General features: G+C 55.6%; 2 protein-coding genes across 11 annotated transcripts in view; one reads left to right on the top strand and one right to left on the bottom strand.

Moving 5' to 3' along the window:
- The window catches only part of Slc22a18 (solute carrier family 22 member 18), a 24,859-nt gene extending 20,243 nt beyond the window's left edge, over positions 1–4,616 (bottom strand). The window contains exons 1-2 of one of the 3 annotated variants that reach the window (XM_021633810.2): positions 4,534–4,616; positions 2,338–2,594 (exon numbers count right to left, since the gene is read on the bottom strand). In XM_021633810.2, coding sequence (XP_021489485.1) covers positions 2,338–2,457 — 120 coding nt within the window. In that variant the 5' untranslated portion in view covers positions 2,458–2,594; positions 4,534–4,616. Of the gene's footprint in view, positions 1–2,337; positions 2,595–3,141; positions 3,231–4,533 lie in introns of those variants that run through there. The other 2 variants (XM_060383121.1, XM_060383110.1) reach the window with 2 other exon arrangements.
- On the top strand, positions 2,569–20,887 carry Cdkn1c (cyclin dependent kinase inhibitor 1C). 8 transcript variants are annotated; one of them, XM_060383080.1, is made up of 5 exons: positions 2,569–2,688; positions 3,042–3,127; positions 18,510–19,402; positions 19,936–20,074; positions 20,196–20,887. In XM_060383080.1, the coding sequence occupies exons 1-4, from the start codon at positions 2,584–2,586 to the stop codon at positions 20,067–20,069; spliced, it is 1,218 nt and encodes a 405-aa protein (XP_060239063.1). In that variant the 5' UTR covers positions 2,569–2,583; the 3' UTR covers positions 20,070–20,074; positions 20,196–20,887. The 8 variants fall into 8 exon arrangements, with proteins under 8 accessions (XP_060239063.1, XP_060239067.1, XP_060239054.1 ...); XM_060383084.1 differs by having other exon boundaries at positions 18,507–19,366; XM_060383071.1 differs by having other exon boundaries at positions 18,507–19,402.

Here is a 20,887-nt window from a genome sequence, read left to right as displayed (position 1 = left end):
GTCTCTCCTGCCTGGCCTGAAGCAGTTGCTTTCCTCATCCCTCTCTCCTCCAGCAGTCACCTCAAGGGCAGCTCCCAAAGACCCCCTTCCGATTGGCACCTGCCTCCACATGGCTTGCTTCTTCCCCTGTGACCTCGTGCCTTAGACTGTCCTGGATCTTCTACCTTGTCCACTGGTCTCTACTAGCTTCCTCTCACTTCACCACCCCCATCCCGTAGAGCCCCAGGCCTCTTCCAGCTGCCAGCACATCCCTCCTCTGCTCAGTACCCTGCCTGAAGTTATCTTCAGTGTAGTGTAGCAATAACTGAGCACCTGTCCTCCTCCAAACTGATTGGCTCCTCCATGGTTGCTTCTTTGATTTTTTTTTTTCATTTTATTTTATGTGGATGGCTGTTTTGCCTGCATATAGTCTCTGCACCATGGACATGTATGTAGTGCCCACAGAGGGTATCGTATTCCCCAGGACTACAGTTTATAGGTGATTGTGAGCCACCTTATGGGTGCTGAAAGTCAAACCCCGGTTCTTTGGAAGAGCAGCCAGGCCTCTTAGCCACTTAGCTCTCTACTGTTGTTTTTTTTTCACACCTGGAAGCATCTCTGTCCTCCCAGGATGGGGTCCAAAGTCCCAGCATCATCCCCGAACTCCTTTCTCTCACCCTCACATGCAGTAGATCTGACGCCTTCTCACCTCTCCACAGCTTCCCCCTAACCATCCTGGAATATATTCACCACTTGATGGGTGTGGTCCTGGGATCTCAGTGCCTCCTCTGTAGCTGCTCAGCCCCATGCCAGGCCCTTTGCACTGGCCACGCTTCACTGGCTGCCTTCACTCCTCCGCTCTCATGTTGCCTTCTCAGCCAAACTGTCCTGACCCCCCCCATCTACCATGTGTCCTCAGACCCACACTACCCTCACCCTTTCTCACTCCCAACCATTTCTTCTTGCACTGCTCAGTGTAACTATTACATCATCACCACTCAAACACCTCCGGCAGCCAGCTCTGAGGGCCAGCCATCTGATCCTTGTGCTCTGCTGTGTCACAGTCCAGTGTCTGTTCACAGGACTTAATGAGGATAGGCTGGCCAACCAGGACCTCTCTCTGGGAGCCACTGGAGGTCCCTGCAGGCTGTTCCTGAGGCTGAAATGTATTGTCCTCCTCATATGAACTCTCCTTTTATGAAGAGGGAGGTAAGGCTCCCGTTCAGTCTCCCACATTTCAGGAAGGAGGCTTGGGGTGGGGATTCTCCCTATATGTGAGCAAGCAGAGCTCAGTTTAGGAGGGGTGGTGGAGGGTGGGGTCCTGACCTGGGAGTGTCTGCCACTCCTAGAATGGTGACAAAGGCCAGGGCTGCCTCTAACCCATATCCCCAGCTGCAGGCAGAGGCAGCTCTGCTTTTTTGGGCCCCAGGGAACAAAGGACTCAGGGAACAAAGAGTATTCTTCTTGGTCATATCTAACTCTGTTCTCTGTGTTCCTGAACCTTGGACTTTTGGCCATAATGTGAGCAGAGTTCTGGCTTCAATCAAAACTCCCTTGTGCCCGGGAATTCACTTCTGCCTAGCCTGACCTGCTGACCATCACTGAGAGCCAGGTCCATAGGCTGAGTGGGACCCAAGTCTAGCACAGAGACAACCTCAACCTAATACTCAAGGCAGCTTGGGCTTTCAGAGTCTCCAAGAGGGCACTTCAAGGTGGTCTGTGGACTCAGACAGTCAACCTCTGAGTTCTAAGTTCTCATAGATGCTGCTGCCCAGTCACCTCATGGGCCAACTTCACAAAGGTTTGTTGAATGACTAATAGTGAAAAGTAGGACTGAACCAAAGGGTGTTGGGTAGGGACCCTGTACTCAGTAGTGACTATTCTGTCCCACCCTGCCCTCATCCAGAGAGAGAGTTCACCAAAGCTGTGAGATCAAGTCCCTGCCCTCATATCTTGGTGGGTGGGAGAGAAACCAATGGAATCCTAACATTCAATAAGGTATTAAGCGTGGAAACAGAGGGGGTGCCCAGTAGGACAAAGGGATGAACAGACATGGATGTTTCAGAAAGGACTGGGACTGCATACAGCCCTTTGGGACAGGAGCTGAGTAGGTATCAGGCAGAGGTGATCAGTTAAAAAACAGGGGAAGGGGGCAGCAAGTGAGGGTGGTTATGGGAGGAGGGTGCCATCTCAGTAAGGGCAGAGAGGGCAACTCACTGGCAGAGGGTAATCAATGGGTCCAGTTCCTAAACTTTTACCCAGCAGGAGGGGTCCCCATCAAGCCCCACCTTGCTCCCTGCCGTCGCCCAGGAGGAAGGCAGTTCGGGGCCTCTGCTGTGGGTTGTGGCCATTACTCACTGGTATGATGGAGAACTGCATGAAGAGACACGTTAGCTCCAGGGCAGTCAGCACATAGGTGAGTATCATGATCCCTTGCCGGCGCAGAGCACCCATGCTCCCAGGGAGCTGCCCAGCCATCCTGGGCAGGCGGTATCCGGAGCCCTGGAGAGACCTGAGCCAGAGCAGGGCAAGCCTTGCTGCAGGAGGCAAGGGGCAAAAGTCCTGTTGGTTCTGACTGGGTGTTGACTCACCAGGCTGGAACGGATGGCCTGTGCCTACAGGAGAGGGAGAAGAGAGTGGCTGACTACAGAGCTCCCAGGGTTCACCAGCTACCCTGACCTTCAAGAATGCGTCAAGTACCAGCTCCTGGTAGGTCATGGCCTCCAGAGAACAGGAGACAGGCACATCCAACCCTGCAGGGAGCACTCCCACCTGAAAGGGGCATCTGGGTGAGCCTCCAGGTGCCGTCCACAGGGAGACCTCATACCTTATTTCTAGAGGGAAATGCAGGCAGGTCTGATTTCTGGCTTTTGGTGGGTATGGGGCTATGCAAGTCATTATGCAGGGGTCTTCTTGGCCCCATTGAGAACCTTGCTTCTTCGGCAGCTCAGCCGAATTTACAGTGGGGTCCTTTCCTCCCTCCCAACCGCCTCAACGGGTGGGAACCGGTTGTTGGGGCCAGTGTGAGCCCCTTTCAAAGTTTTGATTGATTCCACCATTAGGGCCCTAGGACAGTCTTCACCCGAGATCCTGTCAAGGACTCTGAGCTGCACCTAGATGGACATCCTCGGGTCTGGAAGCTCAACAGGTAAGTCTGGGTACCTGTCTTTGCCGGGAGAATGTGGGCTGTGTTCCTGGTGGGTGAGCCAGATGTTTCCTGACACCTGCCCTTCCGCAGTGAGCCAGGAAGGCCCCGCCCCACAATAGATTGGATCCTCCCACTTTCACCAGGGCGGGGCCTCCCTCTGGGGAGCTCGCCCCACTACCCTGGGATCTAGGCGAGCGCGCAACGCAGCTTCTGAGCATTCATTGGCCAATCCAAACACGCCTTCCGAGGCTCCGCCCTCGCGAGGCCTAAGGGGTTCCAAGTGTTACGCTTCGTCCTTCTCTGGACCCTGGTCCGGAGGAGTCTGGACCCATTAAGCAACAGAGGGTGTCCGTTTAGTGTTGGGCAGGGAAGCTGAGGAGAAGGAGGAAGAGTAAGAGAAGGAGAACAAGGAGAGAGGCTGCCTCTGGGATCCAGGAGAAAAGCGAAAGCAGAAGCCAGGGGAGGCACAGAGATACTACACTTGCCTGGGCAACTCCTGGGTGCCGGATCTCTCTGCCCAGACCAGGAGGCTTCTGGGCGCTACAGAAATGCTCTCTTTCCCCCATGTCACCCTGTCTGCTCTGTCCCCACATCTCTGGCGGGACACAGCACTGCAGCCTTGATGACATCGCTGAGGGATCCCTGGGAACACAGGGTTTGGCCCTGGCCAGGACTAACCATACTCATTCCTTTCCAGGCAGCTCCCTCACCCCTTCGCCCACCCACTTTTCCACCTTGCAGAGTAGGGGCCAGGCCATAGGCCACAATGTCAAAATCAGATCTCCTTTACTGTGTGCTCTCCCCAGCTCAGCAGATCAGAAACGGGAGGAATTGTGACAGGGTGAGGAAGACACGAGGTGCCTAGGGGTGCGGGAGAACATGTCTTAAATCGGGCAGTCAGGGGCAGGGCCATTAGAGTTCGCACCTTGGACCAGACCCAGGGCTCTGTTTCCAGGTGTGCACAGTTTGTTTAGGGTAGATTCCAGGGCAAGAACTGGGATGGGAGATGTGTTGCAAGTATGGATGTGTTGCAAGTGTCCCCAGGTCCTCTGCTAGGAGAGGAGAACCCACCACAGCTCTCTGAGGCTTGGAGGAGATCTAGTCAACCAGGGCTTCCAGGAAGGATGAGAGGAAGGCTGATAAGGAAAGGAGAGGGCTTGGGGGTCAGGAATCTCAGGATTTCTGAGGGAAGACCAGAGTCCAGGTCCTTCTGAACTCCAAGATAGTCCCCATCAGGTAAGCTCCCTGATTGGGTTAATTCTTCCCCAGTAGGCAGGTGATATCTTTACTGATTCCAGGGTCCTTGGAGTAGAACTTGAGGAGTGAGACTGCCTGAGGACAGTTGGGGAAGGCCAAGCAAGGGTCCTCTCATGTTCGTGATAAGCAAGAAGGGGGAGGCTACTCACCCACAAACCGAGCTTGCAGTGGCCACAAACTGGGGGAAACAGGCAGGCAGAATAATCCTGGCTTTTGTGCTTGTTCTAAACAGGCTCCCAGAGGGCGGGGCACTTCCTGGTTGTGAGGGAGTGTGGGAAAATTTCCCTTCTGGTTAGAGAGGAACAGGGAAGCCTAGAACCTGGGATCTCCTCCTGAAGAGGAAGAAGCTTTCTCTGGGGACCAGTATCACTCACATGGCTGTAGTTCTGCAAAGGAGACCAATCCAGACAGCTGCAGAAAGGGCTGGTTCTCATCTGGGGCAGGGCTGGGAGGCAGCTTCTCAGCAGAGGTGACTTCTCATCAGGGTCCTAAGGAGAAGCACAGACTTAGCAGGTGTAGGAAGTGGGGACAGTGTGGCAGGGCTCAGAGGCAAGCTCAAGCAACTCAGAACACCTGTTGGGGCTTGGACTTAAGGGATCCAGTGAAGTTAGGGCAGAAATAGAGGGGTGGGGGCATGGCCACATACGCAGAGGAAGTCACTGTGACTGCTATGTTTTGGGGTTCAGGACACCCCAGAGCTTCCCCGGGAAGAAAGGTGCCACCTATATGATTTCCTGGGCCTAATAAAGTGGTGGTGAAGCAGGAACCTCCCTCATCCGGTAACCATTGAGCACCTACTGTATGCAGGCTGTGACTTATTTAAAGGAAGAGAATATCATTTATTTATTCTTTGGCAATTTCATTCATGTATACAATGTATCTTCAATATATGCACACCTAACTGTCTCTTCCCATTTCTCTCTCATAGCATATCTCCAACATATCTCCTTCCTCTTTCATTCTCTCTCAACTTACTGAGTCTTGGTTCAGGGAACCATGGCTGCCGTGAGCTCATGGATACAATAACTGTATCATGTCCAGAAGACATCATCTCAAGGCATTCCTTTCTATCCTCTGGCTCTTACATTCTTTCTGTGTCCTAGTCTTTGATGTCCCCTGAGCCTTGGAGGTCAAGTTGATACAGATACCACATTTAGAGCTGAGCTCTCAGCTATCAGTTATGAGTTTCTTCATCAGCTGTTGCTCACTGCAGAGAGAAGCTTCTCTGGCGGAGATTAAGCATGAATCTGTGTGTATAAACAGACATTCAGAAGGCAGTTTGATAACATTTACTGAGCAAGAAAACAGTAGTAGATTCCTTCCTAGGGCCCATGAGCCCTAAGCCAGGTACTTTTGACTGAGTTTACAATGCCAGGCATGAATTCCCTCCTGTGGAGCAAAACTCGGTCCAAACCAAGAGTGATTGGTTACCCCTATAGCATGCATGCCACTATTGCACTAGTGGACACATTTTGCTTGGTGGGTTGGTTTGGTGCAGGGTTTGCTGCTGGGTAAGGCCATGATTGGCTTCTTTCTCCCTGTGGCCTGCAAAACACCTTCCAGCACTATAAAAGCTAGCCAGCAGGGAGGAAGCTTTAAGGTCAGTTCCAGCTTGGTTTCTTCATATCCTGTAATCAAACTGCACTGAGCAATGGGTCTATGTCCTTTGTGCGTGTGTGTGTGTGTGTGTGTGTGTGTGTGTAGGGGCCTGTAAAGACCAGAAGTCGATATCCGGAATTATTTATTCCACAGCACCCATCACTCTCACCGGGATCCCCAGGAGTTGGCAATCTCTGCCTGCCTCCGCAGCACTGGAATATCAGGCTGCTTCTGGGAAAGCCCTCTCCTGGCTGAACTGTCTCCCAAGACCTCTACATCCTTTGCTAGCTTGTTGATAGTGTATGTATTGAGAGAGACAGATAACAGCTCAGCTGTGACAACATGTGTATTAGTTACTTTTCTACTGCTGTGACAAAACACCATCAATGAGGAAACTTACAGAAGAAAGAGGTTAATGGGTTTATGTTTCCAGAGGGATAAGAGCCCGTGACGGCAGAGCCGAGGCGTGGTAGCCAGCGCTGGAAGCTGAGAATGTGTACTTTGAACTGTAAGTAGGAAGCAGAGAGAATGAACTTGAAAGGTGACTCTTTAAACCCGTTGCTCCCATGGCATTATTCTCCAACAAGGCCACATCTTCTAAGTTTTCCTACAGCAGTATTACCAACTGGGAACTGATTATTCAATCGTCCAAGCAAAACTCTAGAGCACATCTCATCTTAAACCACCGTAGGTTTTGTGGCCATATCATAATGCGAAATGCGTTTAGTCCAACTTCAAAAGTCCCCATAGTCTCTCAGTCTCCACACTGTTCAGAAATCCAAAGTGTCTTCTGAGACTCAAGGCACTTAACTCTTAACTGTAACTCCATGCAATATGAAAAAGCAAATCACATACTTCCAACATATAATGACACAGAATACACATTGTTATTCCAAAAGGGAGAAATGGGGACACAGGGAGGAAATGGTATGAGTCTTGGACCAAAACAAGACTAAAACCCACCAAGGCAAACTCTAAAACCTGTAATTCCATGTCTCATGTCAAAGGGCTTAGAGGGCTCCACTTTTCTAGATTTGCTGCCTGCAACATACTTTTTTCTCTTGGGTTGGTTTCACTTCCTGTATGCATCTCTCCCTGGCAGATAAGCTGTGGCTCTGGCACCCCAACATTTGGGAGTCTTCAGTATAACACAGGCTTTACTTCCACAGCCTCACCACAATGGTCTTTCAGGGCCTCTTTGCCTTCTCAGGGCTTTCAGACAGGGACTCTCCTGCTACCTGTTGCCTGGCCTTGGTAGCTCTCTGAAACTGTGGAGAAAGATTGCATGACTCCTTGTCTTTCACGACTTGAAAGCCAGCACCACGTGGACAGCACTGAAAAGTCTGGCTGCCGGCCTGTGGTAGATCCTGGTTCCTGTGGCCCACCTTAGCGGCAGCTTTGATTGCAGTTGTTTTTGCTCTCTTTTACGAATTAGAAGCTTAGCTTTATTCCAGTCCATATCAGGCCCCTCCTAGTGGTGCTGATTTGCAGTCTCTTAGAACTGCAGCCCCTCTTCCATCATAAGCCTTGCCTGTAGCGTTAATCTGGCCTCTCCAAACTGCACATTTTGTATTTCTTTCTGCTCTGCTTCATTGTAGACCTGCAGAAGAGTAATTACTAATAAACACTCAATAGAGTCAATATTAGGCTGTCTTAAGCTCTCCTCTGTCGAGAGGAGAATTGTGGAGAGGAGACTAACAAAATTAGCCTGTTGCTTTTAAACTTAGCCTCAGGCAAGCTCTTAAGACAAGGGCAAAAAGCAAATCCTTTTTTTTTTTTTTTGGTCAAAATATCACAGGAACTGTCTCTAGCCCATTTGCTAATATTGTTTCCTTCTGAAATCTCTTGAGTCAGGCCTCCACAATCCTCATTTCTTTTGGCACTAATTTCTTCCAGGCTACTAAGATAGCTCATTAAGCTCTGCTTATCACATTCAACATTCAACTGCTTTTTTTTTTTTCAATGTCTTCCAAAACCCAGGATGGTCAGGCCTGTAACAGCAATATCCTACTCCTGGTACCAACTTCTCTCTTAGTTTTTCTAAGAGGTGCTAAAACACCACAAGGGAGAAAGACAACTTAGAGTTGAGAAAGAAAGAGGTCATTAGGGTTTATGTTTCCAGAAGGATGTGAATCCATATTGGTGGAACAGAGGCATGATGGCTGGAGACGGGAGCTAAGAACTCAGCATCTTGAACTTCAAAGTGGAGAGAGTGAATTCAAAATGGTATGAGCCTTAAACTTTCAAAGCTTGCCTCCAGTGACACAGCTCCTCAAAGGTCTCCCGAGCCTCCCCCAGACAGTATCACCATTTAGAGACCAGCTACCCAAACACCTAAGACTACGGGGGACATCTCTTTCAAACCACCAAACATGGAAGCCATCCCCTGACTGGCAGCATTGGGCTTCTGATCTGGCCTGTTATAGGCTTGCAGAGGGATATCTTGGCTGAGGAGATAGTGAGGAGCTGAGAGGCAGCCAGCACAGGTGGCTTCTTCCATGGACCATGTGGAAGGGGATGGGCTGTGGGTCTCAGGTATGCCAGGAGCCATCAACAGTGGGATCTACACATCTATGGAGAGAAGAGTTGACCTGAGACACTGGGTAGCAATCAGGAGAGCTAACCCCATTGCCAGTCCTGCTGTATGGAGCTACCCTCAGAACAGAATTTCTACGGAAGGATGAGGGCCCTGGGCTTGTCAGCAGAGGGAACTGTGAGCAGACAGGCAACAAGGGAGTGGGCAGTGTGGGGCTGTGCCTGAGTCTGCTTATGACTGTGGGCTAGAACTCAGAACCTTGTGTGCAGTTACGTGTGCACTCTACTTAGTCCTATGGCCCGACATGAGCATTTTCCAGTGTGGTCAATGGTGAAGTCTAAACAATTCATTTGAGAAGTTTGGAATATGTCTGTGTCACATCCTTGGGAACAAAAGGGCTTTGACTGGGGGGAGGGGAGGCAGAGCAGGGGGCAGAATTCGATATTGTCCTAACAGCCCTGCTCAGGCCCTTGAGGTCTCAGTCTGTCCCCAGGTTCCTTCTCTGTCAAAGTGGGTGAAGTTTCAGACCTTGGCCAGAAGGCGGCGTCCAGGCCTACAGCTCTTTCCCCTGCTCCCAGAAAGCTGCAGATTCTCAGTTGCATTTTTTGGTGTCGGCGCCAAAGAAACAGTCTGTAAACTGACTGGAGGCTTCAAAACTTGAGATCCAGGCTAGGCATATGGCTTCCCGTCATCCACTAAGCTCCTCTGTAGGCCTGTTCCCTGAGAGTTTATGCAGTCAGGCTGGCACTGATAACAGAGACTGATTAAGGCTTTCCCAGAAGTCTATAAAAGTGTCCATTGAGCTTCAGAGTGATAGCTGAGGTTTACTCTTCAGAGCCTGGTCCCATTCCTCCAACCCAGGCCAGATGTCCAGAGATCAGGGTAGGAGCCAGTGAAGCTCATAGTTGGCTTGGAGGCTCTTGCCTTGATTGGGATGGAGGGCCCTCCCGCCTCTGATCTCCGGAAACCTCACAGACCACTGTAATATCCCAGATGGCCTCCTAATCAGACTAGAGAGCAGTGTCAGGGAACCCTGTCCCTTGTAGCAGCTGCCCCTGCAACCCAGTGAAGAAGGGCAGGGCTTGTTTTTTTTGTACATATTTAAAATATTTATTCTATTATTTTAAATTATGGGTGCCTGCGTCTGTGTTTGTGTGTGCTTGTGCACATGAGAGTACATGTTCATATGTGCAGCTTCCTGTAGAGGCCAGGGACATTGGCTTTTGGGTTATAGACAGGTGTGAGTAGCATGATGTGGGTGCTGGGAGCCAAACTCAAGTCCTGAAGGGCAGTGTGTGCTCTTAACCACTGATCCTTCTCTCCAGCCCTTGTATTTTATTTTTTTTGAATCAGGGCCTCACTCGTAGCCTAGTCAAAGCAATCCTCCTGCCCCTGCCTCCTGAGTGTTGGAATTACAGGTACGAAGAGCAGTTTTCAGTGCTTTGTTTTTTTTTCCCCCTCCCCTCCACTCTCTCATCTTTGAGACAGGATCTCACCATGAAACCCTGGCTGCCCTGGATCTCACTATGTAGACCAGGCTGGCCTTGAACTCACAGAGAGCTGCCTTTGCCTCTGGGGTGCTGGGATTAAAGGTGTATACCACCACAGTCGGCCAGCTGGGTGAGTTTCTGAAACCCCTTCTGCCCCGACCCTAGGGCCTCAGGTAGCACTGTTCCACCCAGGGAATGGTTAGTGAAGACCAGAGTCTTTCTATTTCCACTGGTTTTGCAACAAATTTGCTAAACCAAGGCAGCCTATTAGAGCCTCACCATGCTGTCTATCCTGGGTTCTGCCTGCCACGGTCATACATGGCATCTCTGGGTGGGTCTATCTCTTGTCCAGCTGCCTGCAGATCCCTTCCACCTCTGGGTGTGACACAGGTTAACACCTTGAAATCTCTTCTGTCTCTGGTCTTGCTGGGCCTTGACTGGAGGCTTTTTTCTCTCCCTGCCCACCTGCTTGGAAGCCCCCCTCCCCACAGAGGGCTCAGCTTCTCGGCATACGTACTCCAGAGTAGGTGCCAACTCATCAGTGCCCTGGTTTAACAGGCAGGGAAGAACATTGGCTTGGGACAGTCGGGCCCAGGCCGAGACCTTCCATGTCCTCTTTGGCGCCCTGGTGTAGCTAATGCTCAGCGCTGACCTGGTGGAAACAGGGCCTTGGTGGTGTTGTCTTCGGTCTCAGCACTCAGGACGCTAAGACAGAGTTGTGAGTTAGAGACCAGTTTTGGCTTCACAGGAGATCATGTCAGAACAAAACAAAACAAACAAACAAAATCCAATCCAAAATAAAAAAGTCTGAAAGACCAAAAGTCAGAAAGACTTTCAGGCTTCACTGACCATTCCCTGGGTTGAACTGTTTGTTGCACGTTAGCAGTGTGGAGGGTTCACAGTGGCCTCTGTGGTCAACAGTAATGACCAGGTTTAGATCAGGCTCTTGTCCTCTCCAGCCTCGCTTTCCCCGTATGGATTGTGGAGGTCAACCCCGCTCTCTGTCCCATCGACTCTCCCGAGGATTGAGGATTGAAGATTGAAAGCAGTTGTTGGCACATAGAGACCATACATAGCACGGGAACCCTTGGGACAGAGAGCGTAAAATTTCTCCCCAGAGGGGAGACGGCGCTGAGTGTTTGCAAGTGTGTGCAGACGCTTGTGGACTTGCTGGGGGAGGGGTTGTGTTGTCAGAGCTGGTAATTAGGCTGCGGATTAGGGGACCCCACGTGACTATCGGTGCAAGTGCTTTTGTTGCTGTCTGAGTCCCCCTTAGCACCATCCCCCCAGCCCGGGGATCAAAGGAAATGTCCAGTTTTCTTTGCGGCGCAGTGGGAAGGGGTCACCTGGAAGGGTCTGCGCTTTCCTCTCCGCGTTGTTAGGGGCGATCAAAGGAAGGAGGTAGTGGGGCACCCTCAAGGGGAGGCTTGTTTTGACAGTTCACATGCCACTTATGTGGTCCTCAAACCTCCACAGGAGCCTCACAAATGAGAAAGCAGAGGCGCAGAGAGAGAATCACACAGTGCACGAGGGCACCTCTGCCTAGCCCCTTCACCTGCACTTGGGTCCCCCCTCCTCCGCCTCTTCCCGACAGAGCGAGAGAATGTGGTGGGGATACTTCTGACAGCCTTCAGGAATGGGCCCTCAGGCCCTCCCTGCTTGGCTCAAGTGGCCTTTTCAGCACCCACCCACCCTCTCATTCTCTGCCACAACCAGCTGAGAAGGCTGGGGTGCTCACAGACCGGGAGTTCTGTCCCCAGCCACCCTCCTGTCAAGAGCCTCTGACTGTGAGGCCGATGTGTCCCGAGGGCTGCTAACCCTTCACCGTGGTGCCTTGTACCTTAAAGCACGCACATAGCCACGCACATGGTCACCCGGGCCCAAAAAGGGAGAGCCAGGGGACAGGTCTCAGCACAGCCCAGCTGGATTTGGAGCTCTGAGGCCTGAGGCTTTGTGCTGCAAATTCAGGGGAGGGAAACAAGGCAGAAGGCACTGGAGGCAGGCTAGGCCTGGGGGAATGGTGAGAGAGCAGGTGGGGCTAGAAAGGAGGGCAGAGGGTGGGAGGGGTGGGGAGTGGGAGAAGCTAGAAATGGCGGAAGAAAGACCCCATTTTCCTTGAGTCTTACTCTCTTCCTCATTTCCAGCTTGTCTTAGTCCTTTTCTTCCTTCCTCTTTCTCTCTTTCTTTCTTTCTGAGACAGGGTCTCAGAACTCACTATATAGACCAGGCTGGCCTTGAACTCACAGAAATCTGTCTGCCTCTGCCTCCCAACTGCTGGACTTAAAGGGTTGTGCCACCACACAGGGCACCTTAGTCTTTAGAGCAGGCCCTTTGCCCCTGCAACTGCCTCCTTTCCTTTCCTACTCTTTACTAGCCTCCGAGGATAGGTCAGGTTCACCGGCTAAGGGGCCAGTTTGGCTGAGGTGTAAAAGTCATGGCCCTGGCTCCCGAAGGACTGAGGCTCTGAATTTTAACAGTTCTAACTGGCTACCCTTGGAAAAATCGTCATTTGAGGGCATGCAGCCTGGGAATAGCAAGACCCTGCCGAGTCACCTTCAGTGTGAGGCACAGTTGCCGGCTTCACGGCCCAGCTTCCACGGCCGGCTGGGGTGGGTGTTGTAATGTGGTCTTTGAACACCAGGGGGAAGCAGGAGTTTAGCCTTGGTCTTCGGGCGGCTGGAGGCCTCTTTGCTGAAGTTTGTCGTTGACATTCTTGCCCCGGCCTCCGAGCAACCCAGCTAGGGAAGAACCCTACCATGGGGTCCTGGAGGAGACACTGTGGAGATAAACTGCCACCTTGGGAGCTGTCCCAGGCACTGTCGCTCCAACATCCAGCCTGAATAACTGCTTTCTTTGAAATGCAGCCCAGGGAGGGCTGGGTGTAAGGGCTGGGTGTAGGAGTTAGGCGAATGAAGGGCGAGAAGAAGGCCCCTTGCCCTGACCAGAGAGGGCTCAGGTGAGACTGTTCTCTCAAACTCCATTTCCGGTGGGATCCTGAGCAGTCAGCCCGTCTCTCTGGCCTTGGTTCCTCGGCAGGGATGTCACTGGCTTGAGTGAGGTCAAGTCACGGAGTAGGGGCTCAACTACGGTCTAACAGTCTTGTGGTCTGGGGACACGGTGACAGAGCGCTTGCCTGGCACTCACATCCCTAGAACTATATAAACCAGGCTTACGGTGCGTACCTGAAATCCCGGCACTTAGGAGGTGGTGGTGGTGGGGGGGAGGAACTACAAGGTCGTCCTTGCTACATGCTACATTTTGAGTTTGAAGCCGGCCTGGTCCACCAGAAGACTGTGTCTCAAAATAAGATTAAAAAAAAATAAAATAAAGTATCTCTTGGCAACCCCCTTTACCTCTAAAGTTGTCTGGTGGTCTGTGTGTGTGTGTGTGTGTGTGTGGTGAGTGTGAGAACCCTCTTCTCTGGGAGGCCTTATCATCCCCTAGCCTCTTCAGCAGGTCCTGGACTCTCTGACACTGTAGTTAATGGAAGCTAGGTCAAAGGTAGGCAGGCGTTTTAGAGGGACGGCCATGGGGTCTTGGGTGCACCTCGTGGGCCGTGGGCAAAAGATTCTGATTGTGAGTCCTGCTAGCATCAACAAGAAAGGGTGTGTGTGTGTGTGTGTGGGGAGAATCCAGGGGCTCAAGATCTACGTATTTCCTTGGTAAAGTGGGCCGCTGGGCCTGGGAGCCAGGGTTGCACATGGTCTGTGGAAAGAGTGCAGGCCGGGGGTTTGGATCTGGCCCAGGCTTGGACTTCTCTTCCCACCAGCCCGTTAGATCTCCTCATCCCCGACACTGGACATCAGGATCCTGAGGTACCCAGTGGTCCTGGACCTCTAAAACACTGGGTCCCGAGTCTAGTCAAGCCATGCAGCTGGGCGCGGGCTCCCCGCCCGCCTCCAAACCGCGGCGGCGGCGGCGAGGCGGCCGCCGCACGTGTCTGGGGGCGGCTCCCGCCCGCGGCTGTTCCTTGTTCGCGGTCTCCCTCTGCGCGGCCTGCCCTGCCCCTCCCACCCATTCCTGGGGAGCGAGGACCCCCGGCCCGGACCCCGAGTACAAGGCAGGCCCTGTAATCGGAGCCCGGGCCGCATGTGGCCGCGTCACCGGAGAGAGGCCGGCACCTGCGGAGGACGTGTCTGGCAGCGGCTCCAGGAACAGCCCGTCCCGGAGGCGGGGCGAGCCGAGCGCGGGAACTGGTGCGGGAGGGCGTTCGCGCTGCGCCTGCCTGGGGCCCCGCCAAGCGCGCGCCGGCCGCTGCTCACCGCCGGGGCGGCGAGGTTCTGGAACCGCGCACACCCCTCGGAGCCTCCGGCCCAACCAAGGCGGCAGGAGTTTGGAGGCTTGAGGGACCGTGGAGGGAACATTCCAGGGGCTCCCGCCATCGCAGACAGGGCCGGACTCCGTCCAGGGCCTGGCCCAAGCGTTCGTTGAGATCGAGACGGGGGCAGCGGCCGTTGCCCCTGACTGCTGAGTGATCTCGGGCAGGAAGGCGAACCTCTCTGAGCCTTTGTCTTTGCCCTGTCCGATCTCTCTAGGGTGTTGGACTAAAGGAGGAAGGGAGCCCAAAGAAGATACAGGTCGGAGCCTGGGGTAGGCACAAGATGGAGACGCTTTCGGCCTATTGGAGGGTGCATTATTTTCAAGGAGGCAGGCACCTCCCAGCTCCATGCAGAGATCCCGAAAGGATTATGGGAGCACTGCTTTCTGTCCACGGCCCTCCAGGACTCTCCAGAAGCAGAAAAGTGTGTCACCCAGCCCTTCGGCCTTCTCCCTCTAGTCCTGACCCTGGGCCTGCACTCTCCACCTTGATGGATGGGTGACATGGCTTCATGGAAAATTCTCCAAGGCCTTAATTTATCTGATATGACAGCTCAGGGTCTCAGAAGCTGAGAAGGCAGCTTCGGGCGGGGTTGACTAAGGGCCAGAGGGAGACAAGTTTCAGCCCTATGCTGGTTACCCCGGGAGGGCCCCAGAACCTGGGGCTCTGGGTCAGGGATGTGTCTGACCAGGGGAGCTATCCACGCAGGCAGGAAAGGGAGGCGAGGGGTACCTAGGAAACCGGTGCCGCCTAAGTCGGCCACCAGGGGGCAGCATGAAGCCAAGGACAGGCCTGCACTCCGAATGCTCCGGCCAGGGGTTGGAAGACCCTGATCACGGCCCCCGGCTTCCTCGGGGGCGCCCCGCAGCTGAGCAGCTATGCGGATTGCTGGGAGTGCGTTCCCGGGACGGTCCGGGGAAACTGAGCTGGCTTAGCTGCTCCGGTCTCCTCTAAAAATTCAGCTGCAGGAGGGCTGGGGCCAAGATCCTTCCTGCCTTACAATTCACTCATCAAATCTCGGAGTCGAGTCGAGGTGCTGGAGAGTGTGGGCTAAGCTGGCCTTCGTCACCTAGGACCTGCCGCAACAATGTTTTAATACAGCCAGCCCCATTCGTCTACGGAATACGCCGCTGCGGCGTCCGTCTGCCTGCTGGGGTTCCAGCTGCAGCCGCTAGCCACACTGTACCCTAGAGTCAGCTCCAAACTTTTAGTGATGAAGGACACAAAAGCTATTTATTTATTATTTATTTATTCGTTCGTTCATTCATTCATTTTTTTCGTGCTGGGGATGGAACCCAGAGCCAGCGTACATACTTCTGAAGTGCCTTACCACTGAGTCACCCTAGCTCTTCAAAATTTATCTCCTACTCCGATCACTGGCGGAATGGCCGTGCCTGAGCCTTGCCAAGGCCCTCGGTTCCCCGTCTGGCCAGCAGGGTGGGTAACACAGAAAAACAGCTCCTACGGTCATAATGTAGTTGGGTGCACATGGAAATTTTGCTAACGGTCTGTGGCCGAAACTGGTCTTTGGACTTGGATTGGGTGGTCTTCTCACGTGTTTCAGGAGAGGCAAGAGGCGGAGTGCGCCCCCTGCCCAAGGGTATGGGTGAGGATTGCAGGAGAAAAACATCACTCTCCTCTCCGGGTCCAAGGAAGCCCAGGAAACTAGTCCCTCGGCACCAGACCCCGCCAGTTCCAACCCACCAGCTCTCCGCAGCGACACAGTAAAAACGTTCTTTTTCTTTTCCTTCCTCTGGGTGTATTTTTAGCGACAGAAACAGAAGGCGATTCTGGTAGCCAGACAGACGTCTACTTACCTACGGGTCCCTTGGGTTGGAGGGCTAGGCGCGGACTCAGCCCTGCTCCCGGACCCAGTGTGCTTAAGAGGCCTGTTGATGCCGTCCTTGATGGAATTTCACCTGTTCCAGACTTGCAGACGGGTGGCGTGCCCCCGGATTGAGGCGGACAAATCCGCTGGCGAACAGAAAAGTAGAAAGCAAGCAATAAAGGCAACCTGGGGTAGGGGTACGCTGGCCAGGCCGATGCCCAGTGAGGCAGCCTGCAGCTCAGCTCATCTGGCTACCTGCACTGCTTCTCCCAACAAATGGGACACGGTAACTCCGCACTCCAGGGAGTGTGTTCCGTCCTCTCAGCGGCTTTTGGCCTAGGTTGTGGTCAGAGTGGGCCTTCTCCATCCTTGCCATCCTTGCCAGCTGCAGCCTGGGCATTTGGACTGTTGGGAAGACTCTAGGGGCAGGTGGTGACTAACAGGCGTGGTCCCATGTCCAGGGTCTCCAGGGAGGCCCGTGTGGCCTTGACACAGAGACAGAACAAAGCTCTGCCTCTTTCTGACCCTGGACTTGTTGATTTTAGCCTTTAGTGTGTGTGTGTGTGTGGGGGGGGGTGGTTCAAGGGGCCCCTTGGAGGCCTTCATTAGTTTTTTCTCAAGAAAAGTACTGTGACGTGCCGATGTCCATGAGATCTGTAATATGGTGTACTGAGAAAAAAAATAAATCCTTACGGGTCTCAGGCGCTGGTCGGAGCAGCTTCTAAAGCCCGGCTCTTACCTGTTCCGGGACGACCTGTTCTGTCTGGCTCCTGGCTTCAGCGCCTAAAGACCTGTTATCACCGCTTGACTCTCTGGTTGATCCGGCCTACCTAACCCTGCAAATAGGATTCTGTCTCAGAATTCTCGGAGGCATCTCTGCTGGGAGCTGAGAGCGTGGGGCTCTGCAGGGCCTTTCAAGGAAGTCCTGGTTAGAGAGTGGGGGACGGGGACAAGGGACAAGGGGGCCTTGCTGCTGCTGGCACATGTCTGAATCACCTTCTGGACTCCCTGACCTAAATAATGGTCCCCTTTTGGCGGCGGCGGTTGTTGGGGGGGGAGTGTCCGTCAGCCGCGTCGGGGTGTGTCTGTGTGAGTATCCAGGGCCCCACCAAGAGACACTGCTGTGGAGGAGAGGTGGGTCTTTCCCTCTTTTCCAGCACAACCACTGCCAACCCGGGTGAGCAGAACTGGGGGCCGGATGTGGCCTGACCCAAACCTAAGGTCCTGGGCACCTATCAGCGTCGTGATGGCCTGGATGGGCTCAGCCTGTGTCTCATTTCCTGGGTCTGTGGGCCCATAGACGAGGCTCCAGACCCTGGGTTCAGGCCCTTAAGATCTGCACGGTACCGTCCCTCGGGGAAAAAGAACGGAGCCGACCCCCGTCTCCTGCTCCCTGCTACAGGCCCTTAGGGCCAGCAGGTGTGCTGCCGCCTCGATGGATGGCAGGGACTTCGGCCTGGGAGCGGAGGGCGGCTCCAGGCATGGTCCTGCCAGGGCCAGGACCCAGCTGGTAGTGGTGGGTCAAAGCCCCATCAGTTGGCGCAGCCCTAGCGCTAGCGCGGGCTGCGGGGCTGAGGGACCTGCACCGACGTCGGCGTTGCGGAGAGGCCGTGCCCGGTTCCAGGGTCCGAGGGGGCGCGCGCGTCGCGGCCGCGCAAGCCCCCGCCTGCAGACAAAGGAGCCCGCGGGGGGCGGGGGGGATGGGGCGAGGGGGAGGGGCGTCGCGGTGTCACGTTACCGCCCGCAGAGCTCTTTAACTCGAGCCCCTCCCCTTGTCCCGCGCAGCCCGCTCGCCGCCAGGCCGCCAATCAGCGCCCGCCCGTCGCCCGCCCCGCCCGGCCTCGGGGGTGTGTGCGAGCGGCCAATGAGCGCAGGGTGGGGCCGGGCCTCTGTGGGCGGGGCTGGGGGAGTCCGCCAATGGCCGCGGTGTTGTTGAAACTGAAAATACTACATTATGCTAATCGCGAGGAGGCCCGCGCGCGCGGGGGTGGGGCCAGCGCGTATAAAGGGGCGCAGCGGGCTGGGCGTTCCACAGGCCGAGAGCTCTGTGCTCGAGGGGTGCCGGCTAGGCCCGACTGAGAGCAAGCGAACAGGCAGGCAAGCTCCGAGGGGGCGCGGCCCAAGCTGGACAGGACAAGCGATCGAGACGCGGGAGCCGTCCACCACCAACCAGCCAGGTAGCCGCCGCGTCCCTAGGCATAGGCTGACGCGGGCTGTGCAAGGGGTCTCGCCCACGCCCAGCCTCCGCCCTCCTCCTCTCCCCTCTTCCTTCTCTTCCCGCTCCCTTCTTTTTCGCCGCCCGCGTTTGCACAGCCTTCGACCATGGGCATGTCCGACGTGTACCTCCGCAGCAGAACAGCGATGGAACGCTTGGCCTCCAGCGATACCTTCCCAGTGATTGCGCGCAGCAGCGCCTGCCGCAGCCTCTTCGGACCTGTGGACCACGAGGAGCTGGGCCGCGAGCTGAGGATGCGCCTGGCCGAGCTGAACGCCGAGGACCAGAACCGCTGGGACTTCAACTTCCAGCAGGACGTGCCTCTCAGGGGCCCCGGCCGTCTGCAGTGGATGGAGGTGGACGGCGAGTCTGTGCCCGCCTTCTACCGCGAGACGGTGCAGGTGGGGCGCTGCCGCCTGGTGCTGGGCTCCCGGCCTCCCCCGGTGGCCGTGGCTGTCATCCCGCGTCCCGGGCCGCTGGCTGGCGAGTCCCCCGACGGCCCAGAGGAGGCGCCTGAGCAGCCGCCCAGCGCCCCAGCCTCTGCCGTGGTCGTGGAGCCCACCCCACCCCTGACCCCGGCCCCGGCCGCAGATCCGACCTCAGAGCCGATTCCGGACGTGACCCCGGACGCGACCTCGGACCCGACTCCGGACCCGATCCCGGACGCGAAGCCGGACGTGGCGCCTCAGGACGGCGAGGAACAGGTCCCTGAGCAGGTCCCCGAGCAGGTCCCCAAGCAGGGCGAGGAGCCGGGCGCCGAGCCGGGCGCGGAGCCGGGCGAGGAGCCGGGCTCTGAGCAGGGCGCGGAGCCGGCGGACGAGCCGGGCGCGGAGTCGGCGGACGAGCGGGATGAGGAGGCGGCGGACGAGCTGGGCGCGGAGCCGGACGGGGAGCAGGACGAGAACCAGGAGCGGCGCGGCCAGGAGCCGAAGGAGCAGCCTCTGTCGGGGACTCCGGGACGCCCCGCGGCCGGGACTGCTGCGGCCACTGCGAACGGTGCGATCAAGAAGCTGTCGGGGCCTCTCATCTCCGGTGAGCCCCGCACGGCCCCGCCCCGGCCCGGCCTCGCTTTGTCCGGCCGGCCGGGCTCTCCCTCGCCCTCGGGGGCCTCGCCCGGTCCCCGCCTCCTCCCGTGGCGTTAAAGGGCCCGCGGCGCTTAGGGCGCGGTTGGCGCCCGCACCCCTCTCCTACCGGTCAGGGGTGCAGCCCCAAGGCTCCCGAGCGCGCAGTGGGAGGGTGAGCCTGGCCGCGACCCACTTGGCTCGCGGTCTTTGGCTCGGGCCCGCGGGAGCCCCCTTGGGGGCGCCGCGTGCGCGGCGTGGAGGGGGTTAAGTGCGGCGGCGGCGGCGGCGGCGGCCCCGGGGGGCTTGGCCGCGGGACAAGGGGAAATGCTTACACAGCACATTGCGCGGCGACGTAAACAAAGCTGACCCGCCGCGGACCTCGGCGCGGGCGGGGACGGCGCCCCCACCCCGGCCCCGCGCCCCGCTCGCCCCGCGGGTCCCCTCGCCGGCTCCCCGGGGCCGGCCCCGCCCTGACCGGCGCGCGCGCTTGTCGCCCCGCAGACTTCTTCGCCAAGCGCAAGAGATCAGCGCAGGAGAACAAGGCGTCCAACGACGTCCCCGCGGGGTGTCCCTCTCCTCCCGTGGCTCCTGGGGTGGGCGCGGTGGAGCAGACCCCGCGCAAACGTCTGCGATGAGTTAGGTGAGTCCGGCGACGTCCCTCCCCCCACCCCCCGCCACGAGGGTCGCGGAGGGGCCGCCCCTGGTGTGTGTGGGGGGTTCTCACCGCGTGCGTGTGCTCACCTGAGTCCCTCCCCCTGCAGTCTAGAGCCTAACGGCCACAGAGAACTTGCTGGGCACCTGGGCAGCGGAAGATGGAAGAACTCTGGGCTTCGTCTGGGACCTTTCGTTCATGTAGCAGGAACCGGAGACGGCCGCGCAGGGCGGCCCACGGTTTTGTGAAAATCTGAAAACTGTGCAATGTGTTGAGAATACTCTGTGCCAAATGCAAGGAGTACTCTGGTCCCAAGGTGTAAAGCTTTAAACCATTTATGTAAAATGTTTAATCTCTCTACTCGCTCTCAGTGCAAAATAAAAAAGAGAAACTAGAAAACGTAGGACGAAGGAAAAAGATGAGAAAAAGGAAAAAACGTGTATATTTGTACAAAAAAAAGTTAAAAAAATTATGCTAACTTAATATTTGTATTTATCCATGCGTGGATCTCTTTGCCGCGCAACTGCTGGGTTATTGATTGTTACCAAAGGCACTAGAAATCACCAGCGTCAGATTGCCCACAAATGTAAATCTACTTTTATATTAGACTCTAGGGGAATGGTTGTCGTGTAAAAGCCCCCACACGTTCATCTCCAGTTAGATTACAGTGTTCCCCCTGCTTTATTAGATTGCTCTTAAACTTGGTGACCAGACTGTCGAAATGGTTCCTTTGCTGCCCATACCAACTGCCCAGGGCTCCTCCTCTGCCAGGTTCTAAATAAAGAGGCCCAACAAAAGTCA

The sequence above is a fragment of the Meriones unguiculatus genome, chromosome 1, assembly GCF_030254825.1.
Source record: "Meriones unguiculatus strain TT.TT164.6M chromosome 1, Bangor_MerUng_6.1, whole genome shotgun sequence".
NCBI classification, from domain to species: Eukaryota; Metazoa; Chordata; class Mammalia; order Rodentia; family Muridae; genus Meriones; species Meriones unguiculatus.
This window is presented reverse-complemented; position numbering and strand designations above follow the sequence as displayed.

What these genes read in the sequence shown, in the direction of transcription:
- Cdkn1c (XM_060383071.1), top strand. Translation starts at nt 2,584, where the DNA reads ATGGCCTGTGCCTACAGGAGAGGGAGAAGAGAGTGGCTGACTACAGAG. An exon ending in GCGTCAAGTACCAGCTCCTG is followed by an intron (nt 2,689 to 3,041) that starts GTAGGTCATGGC and finishes TTCCACCATTAG; the next exon opens with GGCCCTAGGACAGTCTTCAC. An exon ending in GTCGGGGCCTCTCATCTCCG is followed by an intron (nt 19,403 to 19,935) that starts GTGAGCCCCGCA and finishes GTCGCCCCGCAG; the next exon opens with ACTTCTTCGCCAAGCGCAAG.